General features: G+C 39.8%; 1 protein-coding gene across 1 annotated transcript in view; it reads right to left on the bottom strand.

Annotated features, from left to right (window-relative positions):
• Positions 1 to 19,141, bottom strand: part of MSN (moesin) — an 84,163-nt gene that overhangs the window by 28,309 nt on the left and 36,713 nt on the right. Inside the window, exon 2 of the mRNA XM_053579693.1 lies at positions 7,815 to 7,898. Within this exon, the coding sequence (XP_053435668.1) occupies positions 7,815 to 7,898 (84 nt within the window). The remainder of the gene's footprint in view (positions 1 to 7,814; positions 7,899 to 19,141) is intronic.

Raw genomic sequence — 19,141 nt, 5'->3', positions numbered from 1 at the left:
TCAGCAAAGGAATGGACCAAGCAGAAGAAAGGATTTCTGACATCGAATATAAAGCCTTTGAACGCTCCCAAACTCTCAAAGAGGAAGAGAAATGGAGAGCAAAAGCAGATAATTCTCTTAGACAGCTCTGGGATAATTCAAAGAAGGCAAATATACGAATAATAGGAGTTCTGGAAAACGATGAAGTGGCATCGATGGGCACAGAGGACCTTCTGCATGAAATTATGAAAGAGAAATTTCCAGACATGCCTAGAGATTCTGAAATTCAGATAGCAGACAGTTTCAGAACTCCAGCATGATTCAACCCCAATAAGTCATCCCCAAGACATATCATAATTAGCTTCCCTAAAGTTAACATGAAGGAGAAAATTCTCAAGGTTATCAGGTGAAAGAAAGCCATTACCTAAAAAGGCAAGAACATTAGAATGACTGCAGATCTCTCTGCTGAAACTTTTCAAGCCAGAAGAGGGTGGTCATTGACTTTTAATCTCCTAAAGCAAAATAACTTTCAACCCTGGATCTTGTACCCAGCTAAACTGAGTTTCATCTATGATGGAGAAATTAAATACTTTAATGAAATTCATATGTTGAAGAAATTTGCCACAACCAAACCAACTCTTCAGGATATTCTCAGACCTATCCTCCACAATGACCAACCCAATCCGCTACTACAAACGTAAACTCACTCAGAAGCTCCTGATAAACACCAACTTCTACAATGGCGAAAAGATTAAAATTGTCCACTGGACTTTTGAAAAACTCGATACCCAAAATTTCACCAAACTTATCAATAATCTCCATTGATGTGAATGGCTTAAACTGTCCTCTAAAGAGACATAGGTTAGCTGACTGGATACAAAAACTCAAACCAGATATCTGTTGCTTACAAGAGTCACATCTTAACTTAAAAGACAAATACAGACTCAGGGTGAAAGGATGGTCATCGATATTTCAGGCAAAAGGTAACCAGAAAAAAGCAGGTGTTGCAATTTCATTTGCAGACACAATAGGCTTTAAACCAACAAAAGTAAGGAAGGACAAGAATGGTCACTTCATATTTGTTAAGGGTAATACTCAATATGATGAGATTTCAATTATTAATATCTATGCACAAAATCAGAATGCACCTCAATTCATAAGAGAAAATCTAACAGACATGAACAACTTGATTTCCTCCAGCTCCATAATAGTCAGAGATTTTAACACTCCTTTGGCAGTGAGGGGTTGATCCTCCAACAAAAAGATGAGTAAAGAAATTTTAGATTTAAATCTAACCATCCAGCATTTAGATCTAGCAGACATCTACAGAACATTTCATCCTAACAAAACTGAATACACATACTTCTCATCAGCCCACGGAACTTACTCCAAAATCGATCACATCTTAGTTCACAAATCTAACCTAGGTCAATTTAAAGGAATAGAAGTTATTCCATGCATCTTCTCGGACCATCATGGACTAAAACTTGAGCTGAGTAACAACAGGCATCTACATACTCATACAAAAACATGGAAGTTAAATAACCTCATGCTGAACGATAGCTGGGTCAGAGATGAGATCAAGAAGGAAATTGCCAAATCTTTGGAACAAAACGACAATGAAGACACGAACTATCACAACCTCTGGGACACTGCAAAGGCAGTTCTAAGAGGGAAATTAATAGCGGTGCAAGCCTTCCTCAGGAGAATGGAAAGAGAGAAAGTTAGCAATTTAATGGGACATCTCAAGCAACTGGAAAAGGAAGAACACTCCAACCCCATACACAGTAGAAGAAAAGAAATAACCAAAATTAGAGCAGAACTAAATGAAATTGAAAACAAAAGAACAATATAACAGATCAATAAATCAAAAAGATGGTTTTTTGAAAAGGTCAACAAAATAGAGAAACAGTTGGCCAACCTAATCAGGAAAAAAAGAGCAAAATCTCTAATCTCATCAATCAGAAATGACAAAGACGAAATAACCACAGACTCCTCAGAAATCAAAAAAATCCTTAATGAATATTACAAGAAACTTTACTATCAGAAATATGAAAATCTGAAGGAAATGGACCAATACTTGGAAGCTCGTCACCTTCCAAGACTTAACCAGAATCAAGTGGAAATGTTGAACAGGCCCATTTCAAGTTCGGAAATAACATCGACCATACAAAACCTCCCCCAAAAGAAAAGTCCAGGACCAGATGGTTTCACATCAGAATTCTACCAAACCTTTAAAGAGGAATTAGTACCTATATTACTCAAACTGTTCCAAAATGTAGAAAAAGAAGGAAGACTCCCCAACACGTTCTATGAAGCAAACATCACCCTGATCCCCAAACCAGGAAAAGACCCAACAAGAAAAGAAAATTATAGACCAATATAACTAATGAATATAGACGCAAAAATATTCAACAAGATCCTAACAAACAGAATCCAGCAACATATCGAACAAATCATACATCATGAACAGGTTGGCTTTATCCCAGGGTCTCAAGGCTGGTTCAATATACGTCAATCTATAAATGTAATTCAACACATAAACAAAGTAAAAAGCAAAGATCATATGATTCTCTCAATCGATGCAGAAAAAGCTTTTGATAACATCCAACATCCCTTCATGATCAGAACACTTAAGAAAATCGGTATAGAAGGGACATTTCTTAAACTGATAGAGGCCATCTACAGCAAACCGACAGCCAATACCATATTGAACGGAGTTAAATTGGAATCATTTCCACTTAGATCAGGAACCAGACAAGGCTGCCCATTGTCTCCATTGCTTTTTAACATTGTAATGGAAGTTTTAGCCACCGCAATTAGGGAAGAAAAGGCGATCAAGGGCATCCACATAGGGTCAGAAGAGATCAAACTTTTGTTCTTTGCAGATGATATGATTGTATATCTGGAAAACACTAGGGACTCTACTACAAAACTCTTAGAAGTGATCAAGGAATACAGCAACGTCTCAGGTTACAAAACCAACATTCATAAATCGGTAGCCTTCATATATATATACCAACAATAGTCAAGCTGAAAAAACAATTAAGGACTCTATCCCATTCACAGTAATGCCAAAGAAGATGAAATATTTAGGAGTTTATCTAACAAAGGATGTGAAAGATCTATATAAAGAGAACTATGAAACTCTAAGAAAAGAGATAGCCGAGAATGTTAATAAATGGAAAAACATACCATGCTCATGGCTGGGAAGAATCAACATTGTTAAAATGTCCATACTACCCAAAGCAATATATAACTTCAATCCCTATTAAAGTTCCACTGTCATACTTTAAAGATCTTGAAAAAACAATACTTTGTTTTATATGGAATCAGAAAAAACCTCGAATATCCAAGACATTACTCAAAAATAACAACAAAGCAGGAGGAATTACGTTACCAGACCTCAGACTATACTACAAATTGATAGTGATCAAAACAGCATGGTATTGGCACAAAAACAGAGAAGTAGATGTCTGGAACAGAATAGAGAACCAAGAGATGAACCCAGCTACTTACCGTTATTTAATCTTTGACAAGCCAATTAAAAACATTCAGTGGGGAAAAAATTCCCTATTTAACAAATGGTGCTGGGTGAACTGGCTGGCAAACTGTAGAAGAATGAAACTGGATCCACACCTTTCACCACTAACCAAGATAGACTCATACTGGATTAAAGACCTAAACTTAAGTCATGAAACTATAAAAATACTAGAAGAGAGTGCAGGGAAAACCCTTGAAGAAATTGGATTGGGTGAGTTTTTTATGAGAAGGACCCCCCCGGGCGATTGAAGCTGCTTCAAAAATACACTTTTGGGACTTGATCAAACTAAAAAGCTTCTGCACAGCCAAGAACACAGTAAGTAAAGCAAGCAAACAGCCCACAGAATGGGAGAAGATATTTGCTGGTTATGTCTCTGACAAAGGTTTAATAACCAGAATCCACAGAGAACTCAAACGCATTAGCAAGAAAAGAACAAGGGATACCATCACAGGCTGGGCAAGAGAAAAGAAACTTCTCCGAAGGAGACAGGCGAGCGGCCTTCAGACATATGAAAAAATGCTCCTCATCTTTAATCATCAGACAAATGCAAATCAAAACCACTTTGAGATATCATCTAACTCCAGTGAGACTAACCTATATCACAAAATCTCAAGACCAGAGATGTTGGCGCGGATGTGGAGAAAAGGGAACACTTTTGCACTGCTGGTGGGAATGCAAACTAATACATTCCTTTTGGAAAGCTATATGGAAAACACTTAAGAGATCTAAAAATAGATCTGCCATTCAATCCTGTAATTCCACTGCTGGGCATATACCCAGAAGACCAAAAACCACATCATAACAAAGGTATTTGTACCAGAATCTTTATTGTAGCCCTATTCATAATTGCTAAGTCATGGAAAAAACCCAAGTGCCCATCGATCCACAAATGGATTAACAAATTGTGGTATATGTACACCATGGAATACTATGCAGCCTTGAAGAAAGATGGAGACTTTACCTCTTTCATGTTTACATGGATGGAGCTGGAACATATTCTTCTCAGTAAAGTGTCTCAAGAATGGAAGAAAAAAATATCCAATGTATTCACCCCTACTATGAAACTAACTTAGGACCTTCACATGAAAGCTATAACCAAGTTACAACCTAAGAACAGGGGGAAGGGGGAAAGTGTGGGGAGGGAGGGGGGAGGTGGGTAGAGGTAGGGGGATTGAAAGGATCACACCTGTGGTGCATCTTACAAGGGTACATGTGAGCCTTGGCAAATGTGGAATGTAAATTTCTTGGCAAAGTAACTAAGAAAATGCCAGGAGGGCTATGTCAACTAATGAGATGAAAATGTGTCACATATTCTATGAACCAAGTGTATGGTGCCCCATGATCATATTGATGTACGCAGCTATGATTTAATAAAAAAAAAAAAGGAAGAAAAGCCTAGATGGTGAATAATTACTCTTGCTGCACTTTATGCAAAGAATCAGACCCAGTATACTGAAAGTAAAGTTTATGTTGGGAATTAAATTAGTTCTGCTACAATTTGGTTTTAGTAAAGTGAGAAATTAGGGAGAGAAAAATGGTTCAATAGGAAAAAATACAGCAGCCCACCGGTATTAGATTCCAGCCTTGTCTGCAATGCCAGCTCATGAAATAAGACATAGCTGCTTAAATAAACTGATCTGTTAAACGGGACTAAGAGACTGGCTAAAGAATGTAGATCATGGAAAAAGCCCAAGTGCCCATCGATCCACGAATGGATTAATAAATTGTGGTATATGTATACCATGGAATACTATGCAGCCTTAAAGAAAGATGGAGACTTTACCTCTTTCATGTTTACATGGATGGAGCTGGAACATATTCTTCTTAGTAAAGTATCCCAAGAATGGAAGAAAAAATACCCAATGTACACAGCCCTACTATGAAACTAATTTGGGACTCTCACATGAAAGCTATAACCCAGCTACAACTTAACAATAGGGGGAAGTGGGAAAGGGGGTGGGTGGGTAGAGGGAGGGGAATCGGTGGCATCACACCTGTGGTGCATCTTACAGGGGTATTTGCGAAACTTGGTAAATGTAGAATGTAAATGTTTTGGCACAGTAACTGAGATAACGCCAGAAAGGCTATGTTAACCACTGTGATAAAAATGTGTCAAATGGTTTATGAAGCGAGTGTATGATGCCCCATGATCATATCAATGTATACAGTTATGATTTAATAAAAATAAATAAATAAATAAATAAAGAATGTAGAAATATATACAGTAGTTATATTTGCTCTAAAGCCTTAACACTCAACAAAGGTCCCCTGTTGGCTACACTGGAAAAATTTGTCAAGTATTAAATGCTACCTGCTCTGTCTATGTAGGTACCTCAGGAAATATTGGAACCTGAATAAAAATTTCCCAGTAAGTGATGAGGCTGCAACATGGCCTCATAAGTAGCCCCACACCCTACTGATCTTCAGGAATATTCACTCAAATCACCCAGAACTTTGGATCAGTTCTGTAGGGACTCTTAAAACTAGGTATTTATTAAGAAATGTGCTAATACTTTAAATAAGAACACTAATGCTCTCATTGTGTGAACCTTAGCTTCAAAATACAGAACTAGTAGATATTTGTAGGTGACTGCTAAATAGTTCCACTTTCTTACCCGAACCCTACCTTGACCTCATCCCTGTCAGGGCAGGAAAGCCAGAAAGCCATAAACATATGCAAGGTGGCTGAGGTCACGCAGAAGCCAGATGAAAGTCTTGGGGATTTCTATGAAAGACTGTGTGAAACATACAGACTGGCCAAATCATTGTATGAAGCCACCAAGTGGGAAGAAAAAGAGCCAATTGAGTAGAAATCCAACCAATCAACAGCCTTCAAGATGCTAAAGGATAAACTGTGGGTAGTCCTGGTGCTACACTTCCCTGACCTGGCCAAGCCTTTTGAACTCTAGGTATCAGAGTAGAAATAGAACAGCTGAGGGAATGCTAACCCTGAATGCAGAATCCTGGCCAAGACCAATTGCTTACCTCTCTAAGCTACTTAAAGGGGTCTCGAAAGAATGGCCTCTGTGCCTAGAAACACTTGCAGCCACTGTCATTCTGGTACAAGAGGCTGCAAAGTTGACTTTGGGGGAAAACTCAAGAGTGGTCACTATTATGAACACCAAAGGGCACGATTGATTGACCAACTCATGCCTCACTGAATATCAAAGCTTACTGTGTAACAATCAGAGTTTGGTTATAGAGGTTGTATGCATGAGGCCATGCACTGAGGACAGAAGAAAAAAGAAAATTAAGAAGCTTCTGGGAAGATACCTTCCCCTGTTGGCCACCCTTGCCAAGAAAGTCAGCCAGCATTGTGTGATATGCAACCAACACAATGCTAAACAGAGATCATCCCTGATGCCTAAAATTCAGTCCTATAGGGAAGGAAGCCTCTTTTGAAGATGTGCACATGAACTATACTTAGTTATCCAAATATGGAGGAAATCGGTACTTACTAGTTCTAGTCTGCACATACTCAGGATAGGTGGAAGCCTTTCCCACCAGGATAAAGAGGGCTCATGTTGCTCAGAGAAACCATCCCATAGTTTAGATTGCCACTTCGGATTGATTCTGATAAAAGACTGGCCTTCATAACAGACATAGTGCAAATGACCAGCCAAAGCCTTGAATATCACCTGGAAATTACATTTGGTATATAGGCCTCAAAGCTCAAGCAGAGTAGAGTGCATGAACAGAAACATAAAAGTAGAAATTGGTAAACTCTGCCAGGAAGCAAAGTTTAATTTGGTACAGGCCTTGCCACTGGTCTTGTTCAATATTAAATGTGCCCCTTCTAAAAGGTCAGGGTACTCCCCTTATGAGATAATGTATAACAGGCCTCCACCAATCCTCCACAATTTACCAGGGACACCTAAAAGAACTGAGAGAGACTGAATTGCACAGTTAGAAGCCTTAGGAAGAGTAGTAAAAAAGACTTCCACTCGGGCAATTAACCGTGTTCTGTTTAGTCTTTTGTGTCTGTACACCTTTTCTCTCCAGGGGATCAAGGGTAGGTCACAGATTGGAACCCAGTCCCCCTCAAACTAAGGTAGAAAGAACTCTACACCACCATCTTGATCATACCCATAGTAGTGTTCATTCTCTCTATTGGGCCTCATCTTCCTTCAACATTTTTAAAGCCACAATCAGTCTTTGCTTTGACCTATCTTGAAGTAAGGAGGCAAAAGAGATTGTCTGACAAGAGGTAGAAGGCATGGACTGTTATCATTATGGTAGAAGCTACTGGGACAAGGGGAGGAGACCAAGGAGCAACAGTTCTCTCCCTTACCTGATCAAACAGCTGTTTGCCAGTGGTGTTGGGCTGTATGGCAAACTCCAGCTCTGCATCCATGGTGGTCACGCGCACACTGATCTAAAATGAAATTAAAGGCAGTAGGTTAATTGTTTGATTCTATGTTCCTAGGGCCTAGAGCAAGTGTCTCTAATCAACCACAGAGGAGAAAACTAGAATGATAGAAACCTGAGAAACTAAGATATTTGTTGGAAGAAAAGTGTAATATTGACCCAAACAAGCAATAACACAGCCCTTATTCGCAACCAACTTACTGAAGACAAAAATCAGAGCCACAGAGCAATGCCTACCAAGGGGCAAACAAGAATGAAAATCAGCTACTACCAAGAGGAAGAAAATACTTGACAATACTTCTTTCAGGAAGTCTTCCCCAGCTATTTACTATACAGATTGGATTATCTACAGTAATGGTAAATAACTAAAGAAGAAAGTTAAGAGCAGAGTAAAAAAACACTGGGTTCTAAGCCTAGAACTTCAACCAGATCAATCAATAACCTTAGATAAATCTTATCTCTTTCCTGGGCCTTAGTTTCCCTCATCTGTGCAAAGGCAGGAATGGGGTGGAGGCACCAATTAACATAGGTAATTTCCAAAGACCACTTCATTGCTGCTGTCTGTGATTCCATATACCATCTTGCATTGTTAACGCTTCTTGTATTTATGTCTCATTGTCCTCCCTAGGCACCAGAGAAGAAGAGGGCCTCAACAGAGGTAGGTGTGGGTAGCACAGAGGTGCGATAAAAGACAAGTCAACAGAGGAACAAAAGGACAGGGACAAGCACAAAATAAAATAACAGGCAGCCACATACCTGATTTCATACTCATAGGTACTAGAAAAAGTACCAACCACCTTTACAAATAGATTTTCTAACCCAAGTCAATGATAACTGAAATTTCATAATCAAAATTTATTCCTTTGGCTGAAAATTTGGTAGTAGTGGTAATAGTTCTAATAAAAAAAGTCAGTAGCTTTCATGTGTCAAGACTTGCTACTCACTGGGCACTTCATATGCACCACTCCATTTAATACCAAGAATCACCCTGTGAAGTAAAGAATGTTATATCCACATTGGGAATAAAGAAATAGATACTTGCCTAAAGTCACAATGGTATTAAATGGATACAAGTCTAAATCTAAACCTTATGATTTAAACCAATATGTTAAATTTCTCTTAAAAAGTACCAATGTCTCTCATTAAAATAAAAATAATTTTTTAAATTGGTAGACATTTTGCTTAAGTAGATAGTCTATATAACATAGTCACAAGATGTCTTGTCACATGGTCATATAAAATCTCTGTAAAGACTTATTTCATGTTCAGGGAAGATATTTTAGTTTTAGTGAGGAATTATAAACAACAAGAATTCATACAGTGCATGAGCTCAACTTTGTAAAAAGCATACATATAGAAATGATTTGAATCATGTCCAAGTATGAAGCTTGGTTTTGGGGTGGTGATCCTATGAGGGCTTTTTCCCTTTTTTAACCTAAAAAACCCTAGGATGATCACATACTACTTATATTGAGAGAAAAGACTTGAAATTGAATTGCCAAAGATGCAAATCCCCATGGATTTGGTATGGAATAGGTAAAACATTAAGTCTTATCTGTCTTTGAACTTCTGGGACTTTCCTGAGCACAGGGTTCAAGCATTAGGGAAGAGAGGGCCAGACAGCCATTTTTCCAGTTAAACAATTATGATGAGGACCAGGCTCAAGGAACAACTTTGTAAATAAATCTCACTAGGTAGCTAAAGAGGAAATCTATTTCAGGATTGACAATGGAACAGGAAAAACCATGAAGGCAAAAACAAGTAAGGCCAGTACCTCTATGGGAGAAAGGCAAAGTTAGACACTGAGACTTGGTGTTACCTAGACTTCCTTCCAGTCCAGTGACCCCTATAGAATGGTCCCTCATAAAATAATGAAAAAGAGACCCAGTACGCTAAAATTTGGGAGGCATCATCATATGTCCAGCCTCAAATCACCCTTGAGCTGAGTTAGGAGTAACCTCAAAACATCAATGACTAAGGAGACAAGAGGGAGTGGAAAGGGTATCGTTGGTTTTCTAGTACACTGGAATTCATTCTCACCTCAAGATTTATGTCTTACTTAGAATTACCTCACCAGTACCCATGGCTCAATGGGTACTCACATAAGATGTTGGCCAAATGAACAGGTACCAAACAAAGGGATATAAGAGTTAGATATAGCACAGTATATATACATACAGAGATGGAGACATTTTGCATATTGGCCTTTTTATTTCATGGACCTTTCTTGCCTATCTAGTGAAGCCTATGGACTCCTTCTTAGAATATTTATAAGTGAACAAAATATAGTAGATATAAGAATATAAATTATATTGAAATAATTACCAAAGCTTAATAATATGCACTTATTTATTATCATTTAAGTAATTACCTAGCACTAGGTCTTATTAATATTACTATTCTTATTTCAAATTTGTATTGAGAATAAATGATATTTTGAGAAATCTACAATAACTAAATCATGACATAAAAATATATTATATTCATAAAATTTTATTAGTTAAGGAAACCAAGGAAAGGGGTGGGACAACAGGGAAACATTATACAGCCTAGGAGTTGGTAACAAAGTCACAGGTACTGCTATTACCACTGCCTTTTTTAGGCTACATTCATAAGTGAAAGAAAACTAAATTACAAGTGACAGGTTAGTGAAAACAAATATGTAATTTTCCTCCATCAAAGTTTATATATCCTTCCCATTTCAAATTCTATTCATGGACTCCATGGAGGGGTGAGGACTCCAAGTTAATAAACCTCCTATAAATTTATTTTAATTCACCTAATATTAATGAAACATGATGTTTAAGGATCTACTGTTAAAGCAGAGCTACAGGATTAGTCCGTGATCTCAACTCACTTACTGAATAACAGGAAAAGTCTAATTAACCAGGAAGACTCTGAAAAGTGCCATAACAGAAGAACAGAGGAAAACCTTTGTGGAAATTAGGAACCACAGTTCAAAGTGGTAATTGCACTAATCTTTAAGGACAACCTGGATTTTGGCAAAAGGAGACTGCAAGGATATAGGGAAGAATACCCAAATGTCCCAGGTAGAGAAACTAATGCATGTGATGGCCCTGTGAGAAGCATGGATGCAGATGGTCCCTTTAGAAGCAATACATAGGCCTGCTCCGGAGTGAATGAAGCCTTCACAGTAAAGAATGGACAGAGAGGCTTGGAAAGTAGGTAGAAGGCCTTTAATGGTAACTAGAAAGCTGAGCCTTAATCCTCCTGGCCATAGCCAGCAAGCCTGGAAGTTCTAAGAAGAGTGGGGCAGAATCAGAACTGGGATTTTTTGAAGAAAGCATCCAGGAAGGAAACTAAGGAAAGAGGAACTCTAGGGAAATATTCCATGGCCTAAGAGTTCCCATTAATTCATAATACTGGGAAAAATTTTCAAAAAAAAGCAAGCCAGTGTATCTCACAGATCATGTCAATTGCAGGTTATATGAATACAGCATCTTCAGGGTACTGACCAAGGGTGGAGGTCAGTGATTGGCCCATAGCAGGTACTGAAATATTTGTTAAAGAAATGTTGTTGTTTTTTTTTTTTTTTTGTAGAGACAGAGTCTCACTGTACCACCCTCAGTAGAGTGCTGTGGCGTCACACGGCTCACAGCAACCTCTAACTCTTGGGCTTACGCAATTCTCTTGCCTCAGCCTCCCGAGCAGCTGGGACTACAGGCGCCCGCCACACGGCCCGGCTATTTTTTTGTTGCAGTTTGGCCGGGGCTGGGTTTGAACCCGCCACCCTCAGCATATGGGGCCGGCGCCCTACTCACCGAGCCACAGGCGCTGCCCTAAAGAAATGTTTTTTTAAAGAAATCAGTTATTAAAGAAGGGTCAATTTTTGGTTAGAGATAAGTATATCATAGAGGTTAGGGTTGGTCATGTTTCTTCCCATCTATCTAGAGCAACACCCCAGAACAAGGGCCTAAAATCTAAAGGTGTATAGCTGAAATCCAGTTGGAACCTCTTTTTCCTAAATATGTGCTCAGAGTTTCTACCATTTCAATGTGGCTACTTCTCCAAGAATAGCAGACTGGGATTTCCTGAACTTCTTGGGAGGACAATCTTAGATTTTAAAATAAAATTAGAAAAAAACACACAAACACAGAAGAACTTCCATCCTTGTCTCCACTTAACTCAGAAGAAAATGTGGCTTATTGGTGGGAATATAAACTAGTACAGGCTCCTTCAAAAACTACAAATACAATTACCATATGATCTAGCAATCTCACTCTTTGGTATTTACTTATCCAAAGAAAAAGAAATCAGTATATTGAGGAGGTATCTGCATCCCCATGCATATTGCAGCTCTATTCACCATAGCCAAGATACAGAATCAATCCAAATGGCCAACAACATGTGAATGAATAAAGAAAATGAAGTTAAGTATATACAATGGAATACTATTCAGTAATAATAAAGGATAAAATCCTGTCATTTACAGCAACATAGACGAGACTGGAGGATACTATATTAAGTGAAATATGCCAAAAACACAAAGTTAAACACCTTATGTTTTCACTCATATGTAGAGGCTTAAAAAGTTGACCTCATAGAAGTGAAGAGTACAACAAAGGTTATGAAAGGCTGGAAAGAGTAGGGGAAAGAAGGGTATAGGGAGAAATTTGCTAAAGAATACAACATTATATCTAGATAGGAGGAATAAATTCTAGAGTTCTATAACACTATAGGTTAACTATAGTTAATACTAATATTCTATATTTACAAATAGCTAGAGGAAAGGACAGTGAATGTTCCCAAAACAAACAAAAAAAATGATAACTGTTTGAGATGAAAGATATACTAATTACCCTGATTCGATCCTTAAAACATTGTTATATTCTCCATAAATATGTATGATTATCATGGGTCGATTAAAAAAATAAAAATTTAAAAAGAAGAATAAAATGTGAGTTATGAGGACAGGGCATGGATTTGTGCTCTCCTGTTTTCTTCATGTGTGTTAGAGGTCAGAGGGCAGGGGTAAACAGTAATAACAACTGGGGGCTGAAGGTGTCAGACAAGGTAGGAATCCTGATAAAAGAAGGTCCCTTTGTTCTCTCTTAGATTAATCAGGGACCCAAGAGTGCAAGATGGGCTACAGGCCCAGACCCACAGGCACACAGGGTCCACTGGATGCTCATCCTTAAGGTATACTCACCGCCTGCCTTTTAGGCCTGGCTTCTGCTCTCTCACTGAGGTTAAGAGAGTAATCTAATTTGGGAGGGAAGAACCTGAACATGAAGCATACAAAGTCAGCAGAAAGTTTCTAGGCAGCCCTTCTGCTTGGCAAAAGTAGAGGAGCTGACATATGTGGGATAACATTTCAAGATGTAGTCCCCAGCAGAGAACTGTTTATACAGATAAATTGCTGACTAAACAGGGCCCTGATGATCTAGGCACAGCCTGAGGTCAAAGAGGGTGTCTTTAGAGAATGTAAAGGGTTTAACAAACAGCAAAGTCTCCAGAGGTTTTGGGGATGGGGGAGTGTCATTCTCTCACACACACTAGCCCTTCTATACCTTGCCCAAGAACAGCAAATCTACTATTATTTATTGAACAATTAAACACAGAACCTTCCCCACACTAACCCCTTCACTGAGGATAAACAAACCCATCTCAGTGGCCCAGTGTCCAAAGCCTTCAACAAAATGTGATCTCGCCCATATCACCAATTGGCTAGACTGAGACACAGAAATAACCAAGCCAGATGTTACCTCTGCCTTGGCACCAATAGCTGGAGTACTTTGGTGTCTGGGCTTGCTAGCTTCAAAAAAGGGACCGTCTCTTTCCCTAGAGCCACGAACACCTGGCTCACGGTGGTAAGTAGCCTGGCCACAGCAAAGTGGTTTGGCAATGGTTTCCCCTCACCTACCTTGTGTCACTGAATTATAATAAGATGTCTCTTTCCTGGATAGAAGTTTGGAAGGAAAGAAGGAAAAACAGATGGAGAATCAAATAATCACAAGTAACTTGCCTGAAGCATGGACTTCCAAATGGGTGGAGATGAAGGTTACCAGCCTCACCTCAGAGATAAGAAAACTGAAGTACATAGAGTAAGGTGATAGAAAGATGGAAATTAACATTTACCGAATGCCAACAGTGTGCCAGCCCCATCATCCACCATCTCACTTAACATCACTGAGGCCACATTTACTCAGCCAACAAGTGATGGAGGTGGATCTTTTCAAAATTTCCTGAGCTCCTTCCACAACTCCACCCACCTTTCTCTGGTCATGATTATTTTGCTGCTGTCCTCAGACACTGCCTTGGCAACAATTTTGACCAAGGCCCAAATGCTCTGGCGTAGGAAGCCTGGGCACATCTGGGAAGCACTACTTGGGAAGGTCCCTTTTCCTCACTGGGGCAGAGCTGGTGAGTCAGCCTAGTTGGGTCTGAGCTTAATGATCTCACCTCTACCTGACACCTCCTCAATCTCCCAGAGGGCCCACTTCTTTTGAGCTTTTAGTGGAGCCACTGATGTGGAGAAGGAGGCAAGTGTAAGTAGGGGAGGAAAGCCAGAGGAAGGATTACCCCTACAGTGGGTAACCCTAGAGAAGCATTTTCTTTCCTGGCCAAAGAATAAGTCACCCCAGTATCACCAAGGCCACTTTCATCAGTCCATAGACTGATCCTTGATATTTAGGCTCTAGCACCCACCATTTCCTGCTGCCAGGACGGAGGCTAGGGCATGACAGGTCCTGTTCTATCTATCTTGTCTTTTAGGACAATAGTACTGCCTCAAGCTGCTGTTTTCCATAAGGGGAAAAACAAGGGTTGCTTTGACTCTCTAGGCTGGGAGCCATCCTCCTTCTCCTCCTTCTTCTCTTTCTCCTCCTCCTCCACTGACTCATTCACTTTCCAGCAATTTAGCTTCTTCCCTACTGACGTGGAAACAGTACCTTGTATGCTTAGTTATCTGCTCTGACCTCTTCCTGCCCAGTTCCAGACCCTCAACACAGCCAGTAACACCTGCCTGGAGTTTACCTTTCCTATACCTGTGCCTTTTCCCAGTAGTTTCTAGAAAGGAGAACTACACCCAATCCCACTCTCAGCCACACCTTAATAGGTCATGGGTGCATCTTCAACTGCTCCAACTGCTCTAGAGGTCATGGGAGACCAGACTCCCCTTTCATTTGCTTTGGCCAAGCCCTGCCATCCAAAAGTTCTCCAAAAAGCATTTCAATTTGAAGACAAGGGCATATTAGAAACAAGGTGGGCACTAGTCCGTCCTAGCAATAGGAATATAACCACCTTGTCACTGTGTGATGAAAGCTCAGGGCAGATACCAAAGCAGAAAAAAAAAGAAATAGAAACAGTGATGTCACCCAAGCAAGCTTCAGCTTCATTAATCCAGCCTTAATTATAGAGCCTTTTGTTCAACCTAACTAGCTCCTTAGTGTCTGCACCAAACTCCAAGTCTTCCTTTGAAAATCAACTCAATCAAACAATACCCCAAGAGCAAACACTCCCCATCCCCACTATATCTCTCCTTTCTAGGCACATAAGCTGTCTGATCAGCTTCTTAGCATGACCGCTTCCTCCTGATTTCAATTCTCTCATCCTAGAATCTCATCTGGCTTTCTCCCTTCTGAATTTTTCATTGCTCTTCTCCAACATAATAGTCTAGTCCAGAATCCCAAACTGTCAGATTTACAAGGGACCTCAGAGATCATTTGATTCAAACCTAACTATATAGATCAGTGGTTCTCAACCTTCCTAATGCCTCCTAATGCTACGACCCTTTAATACAGTTCTTCATGTTGTGGTGACCCTCAACCACAAAATTAGTTTCATTGCTACTTCATAACTATAATTTTGCTACTGTTAGGAATCATAATGTAAATATCTGATATACAGGATGTATTTTCATTGTTACAAAGGGGTCGCGACCCACAGGTTGAGAACTGCTGATACAGACAGATAGATAGATACTTGAGAAATAGATATAGATATACAGATAACTAGGAGAAGTAAGGTCCAGAGAAGGGGAGGCACTTATTTGGGGCCACAAAGCTGTTAGGCAGTACAGGAGTAGGGATTAAAAACCTGGCTCAAGGTCAGGGTGCAGTGGCTCATGCCTGTAATCCTAGTACTTAGGGAGGCAGAGGGGGGGTCTATTGCTTGAGGTCAGGAGTTCAAGACCAGCCTGAGCAAGAGCAAGACTCTGTCTCTAGTAAGAATTAAAAAAAAAAGAAAAAACTAGACAGGCATGGTTGTGCACGCCTATAGTCCCAGCTACTTGGGAGGCTGAAGCAAGATAATCACTTCAGCCCAAGAGTTTGAGGTTTCTGTAAGCTATGATGCAACAAAGTGACACTCTGTCTCAAAAAGAAAAAAACCTGGCTCTTGATACATTAGCCTATTTAATCCATTTAATAAACCATAGTGTCACCCTGGCACTTAGAAAATAGTGGACAATTCACAGACACTACTGTTGATCTGGAGAGACAATATGAAGGAGACTGGATCAACTTCCTTTCATGAAAAACTCCAAGCTGGCACTGCTTGGAAGTCTAGTTTCACCAGAGGGTAGTCCTAGCTTTTAGCTTCTGAGGCATTCATCAACACCCACTCTAGTAAGACTAAATCTTTTATAACAACATGGAAGGAAATTCAGAGACCCTTTTTCCAGGACAGCTTCCTTTGCAAAAATTTGGATTGCAACTGCTTGGGAAAGCCCCCACTCACAGTCACAGCCAAGACTCAAGCTGGGGATCAAGGAGGATGCAAAGAGCAGAGAAAGAGGCAGAGAATTTGAGGACTAGGTTTATATCCAGGAAGCCAAGAGCAACAGACTTATTTAATTCTCATAAAACATTAAATTTACTGAAATAAAAGGGGAGCAAGCCCATCGTTTATAAAAAGTAAGTCTCAAAATGGGAAAAGCTCCTCTCTGGGGCCACACCCAGCTAGGCTTCACTCTCTTATGTCAGTTTCCTGCTTGACCCAGCTTCCTGCCAGCAAGTTTCACAGGAAGTGTTTGTAGCCTGGAAACAGACCATTTTGGCTACCTGAAGATGCCAGTTCTGCCCAGGGCACCAAAAGAAGGCTCCACAACCTCTGCTCAGGAACACACACCAGCAACCTCCAGCATCACATCTCTGAAAGTACACTGGAGCTCATCCAAACCCTAGGTTAGGTTCCACACATTGTTCATGGGGGTTCTGCCCTGTCCTGTAACATTGGGTGTTAAAGTTGCTAAAGCCAGGATCAGTCAACTATGCAGGAGCAAGGGGAGGCTTCCAAATCTAGTCCAAAAAGATGTTTTCAACCACAGGGTTAGGCTAAGGTTGACTTCCTGTCTACCTTGCTGGTGAGTTGACAGCTAAACCTGGTATCTGGGGAACCTACAAAATTAGAACCTTTGTCCTATATATAATAATCTTAGCTCTTTAAAGAACAAAGCATGAAATAATAGAAAGAGGGGCCCTCTGCTCTTTATAAAACTCAGTCTCCTAATCAATAAAATGGGTCTAATAATATCAATACAACTACAGGGTTATTGGGAGATGTAAGCTAAAATAATAGGCATGACAGTACTTGATACATTGTAAGTAGAATATGATGATTACTAATCCCTTCCCTTTTAGTCATATTATTACAAACATCTAACCTATTAGGAATTATTTAAAACAAAAATCTGTCTGACTTCAGCTAGGAGCGACCCAAGAAGACCTCTAAAGTGTCCTTCTAGCATAAAGGAGGCAAACTCTAAAAATTTGCTTAGATTTCTAGTTTGCTAGACAATATGAACCATACACAACAGTTAGATACACACATATTCCTGCATTATTTTAACTGTTTTCTCTCTTAGGAGAGATGGAGGATTTACCCTCAAGAAGGGAGGGGAGGGAAGAGGAAGGGGGAGGATGGGTGGAGGGAAGGTAATTGGTGAGACCACACCTACAGTGCATTTTCTAAGGGTACATGTTAAATTTACTAATTGTAGAGTATAAATGTCTGAACACCATAAGTAAGAAAATGTGGTGAAGGCTATGTTAACCAGTTTGATGAAAATATTTCAAATGGTATATAAAATCAGCACATTGTACCACATGATTGCATTAATGTACACAGCTATGATTTGATTTAAAATAAAAGAAGCAGAACCCTACAGAGAGGCAGAAAACAATAGGAGCTATCTTATGCTTTTCAAAGGCTTCCTAATCTGCCTTATTCATTCCGAGATCTCCCTCACCATTTTCTACAGTTATGTCTCACCAACATTCATGAGTTTCTACTCCTCAACATGACCCACCAGTACCTCCAAACTCCCTGAGATCATATCCAGAAGATCACAACTTGGTCTGCAAACTAGCTTATTAGAATCACGTGGGATAGAGAGGCGGAGCAAGATGGCAGCCGAGTAACAGCATCCTTGCATCTGGGCACCGTGAGTCTGGGGATATAGGACTCCAGACATCTCTGGCTGCTGGGATCTGCCTATCATCACCCCTCAGAGGGTACAAGGAGTCAGCGAGAGACTTCTGGACCCCAAGAGGAGGACTAAACAGTGGAAAACCGGCAAGTGGTCGCGTGTGTTCAATCCGTCTAAACCCTCCCGCAACTTCGACAGGCACGAGAACTTAAAGAGCAAGAGGAAGTGAAAGGAAAATTAGGGCAAGGAAACAGATAAAAGAAATCACCCATGAGGAAGAATCAGCAGAAAACTCCAGGCAACATGAAGAACCAGTCCAGAACAACCCCGCCAAGGGACCATGAGGTAGCTACTGTAGAGGATTCCACCTATACAGAAATGTTAGGAATGACAGAAAGGGAATTTAGAATACACATGATGAAAACAATGAAAGAAATGATGGAAACAATGAAGGAAAATGCTAATAAAGTGGAAAATAACCAAAAGGAAATCCAAAAACAGAATCAAATCAGAGATGAACCATATGAAGAATATAAAAAGGATATAGCAGAGCTGAAGGAAATGAAACAGTCAATCGGGGAACTTAAAGATGCAATGGAAAGTATCAGCAACAGGTGAGACCATGCAGAAGAAAGAATTTCAGAGGTAGAAGACAAAGTTTTTGAGATAACTCAGATAGTAAAAGAGGCAGAAAAGAAGAGAAAGCACAACGTTCACTGTCACAATTATGGGACTTTATGAAGCGTTCCAACATACGAGTTATAGGAATCCAGAAGGGGAAGAAGAACGCTCCAGAGGAATGGAAGCCATACTAGAGAATATTATAAAAGAAAATTTCCCAAATATCACCAAAGATTCTG

This window comes from Nycticebus coucang, chromosome X (genome assembly GCF_027406575.1).
Source record: "Nycticebus coucang isolate mNycCou1 chromosome X, mNycCou1.pri, whole genome shotgun sequence".
NCBI classification, from domain to species: domain Eukaryota; kingdom Metazoa; phylum Chordata; class Mammalia; order Primates; family Lorisidae; genus Nycticebus; species Nycticebus coucang.
Note: the sequence above shows the minus strand (reverse complement) of the source record. Positions and strands in the feature narration are given on the sequence as shown.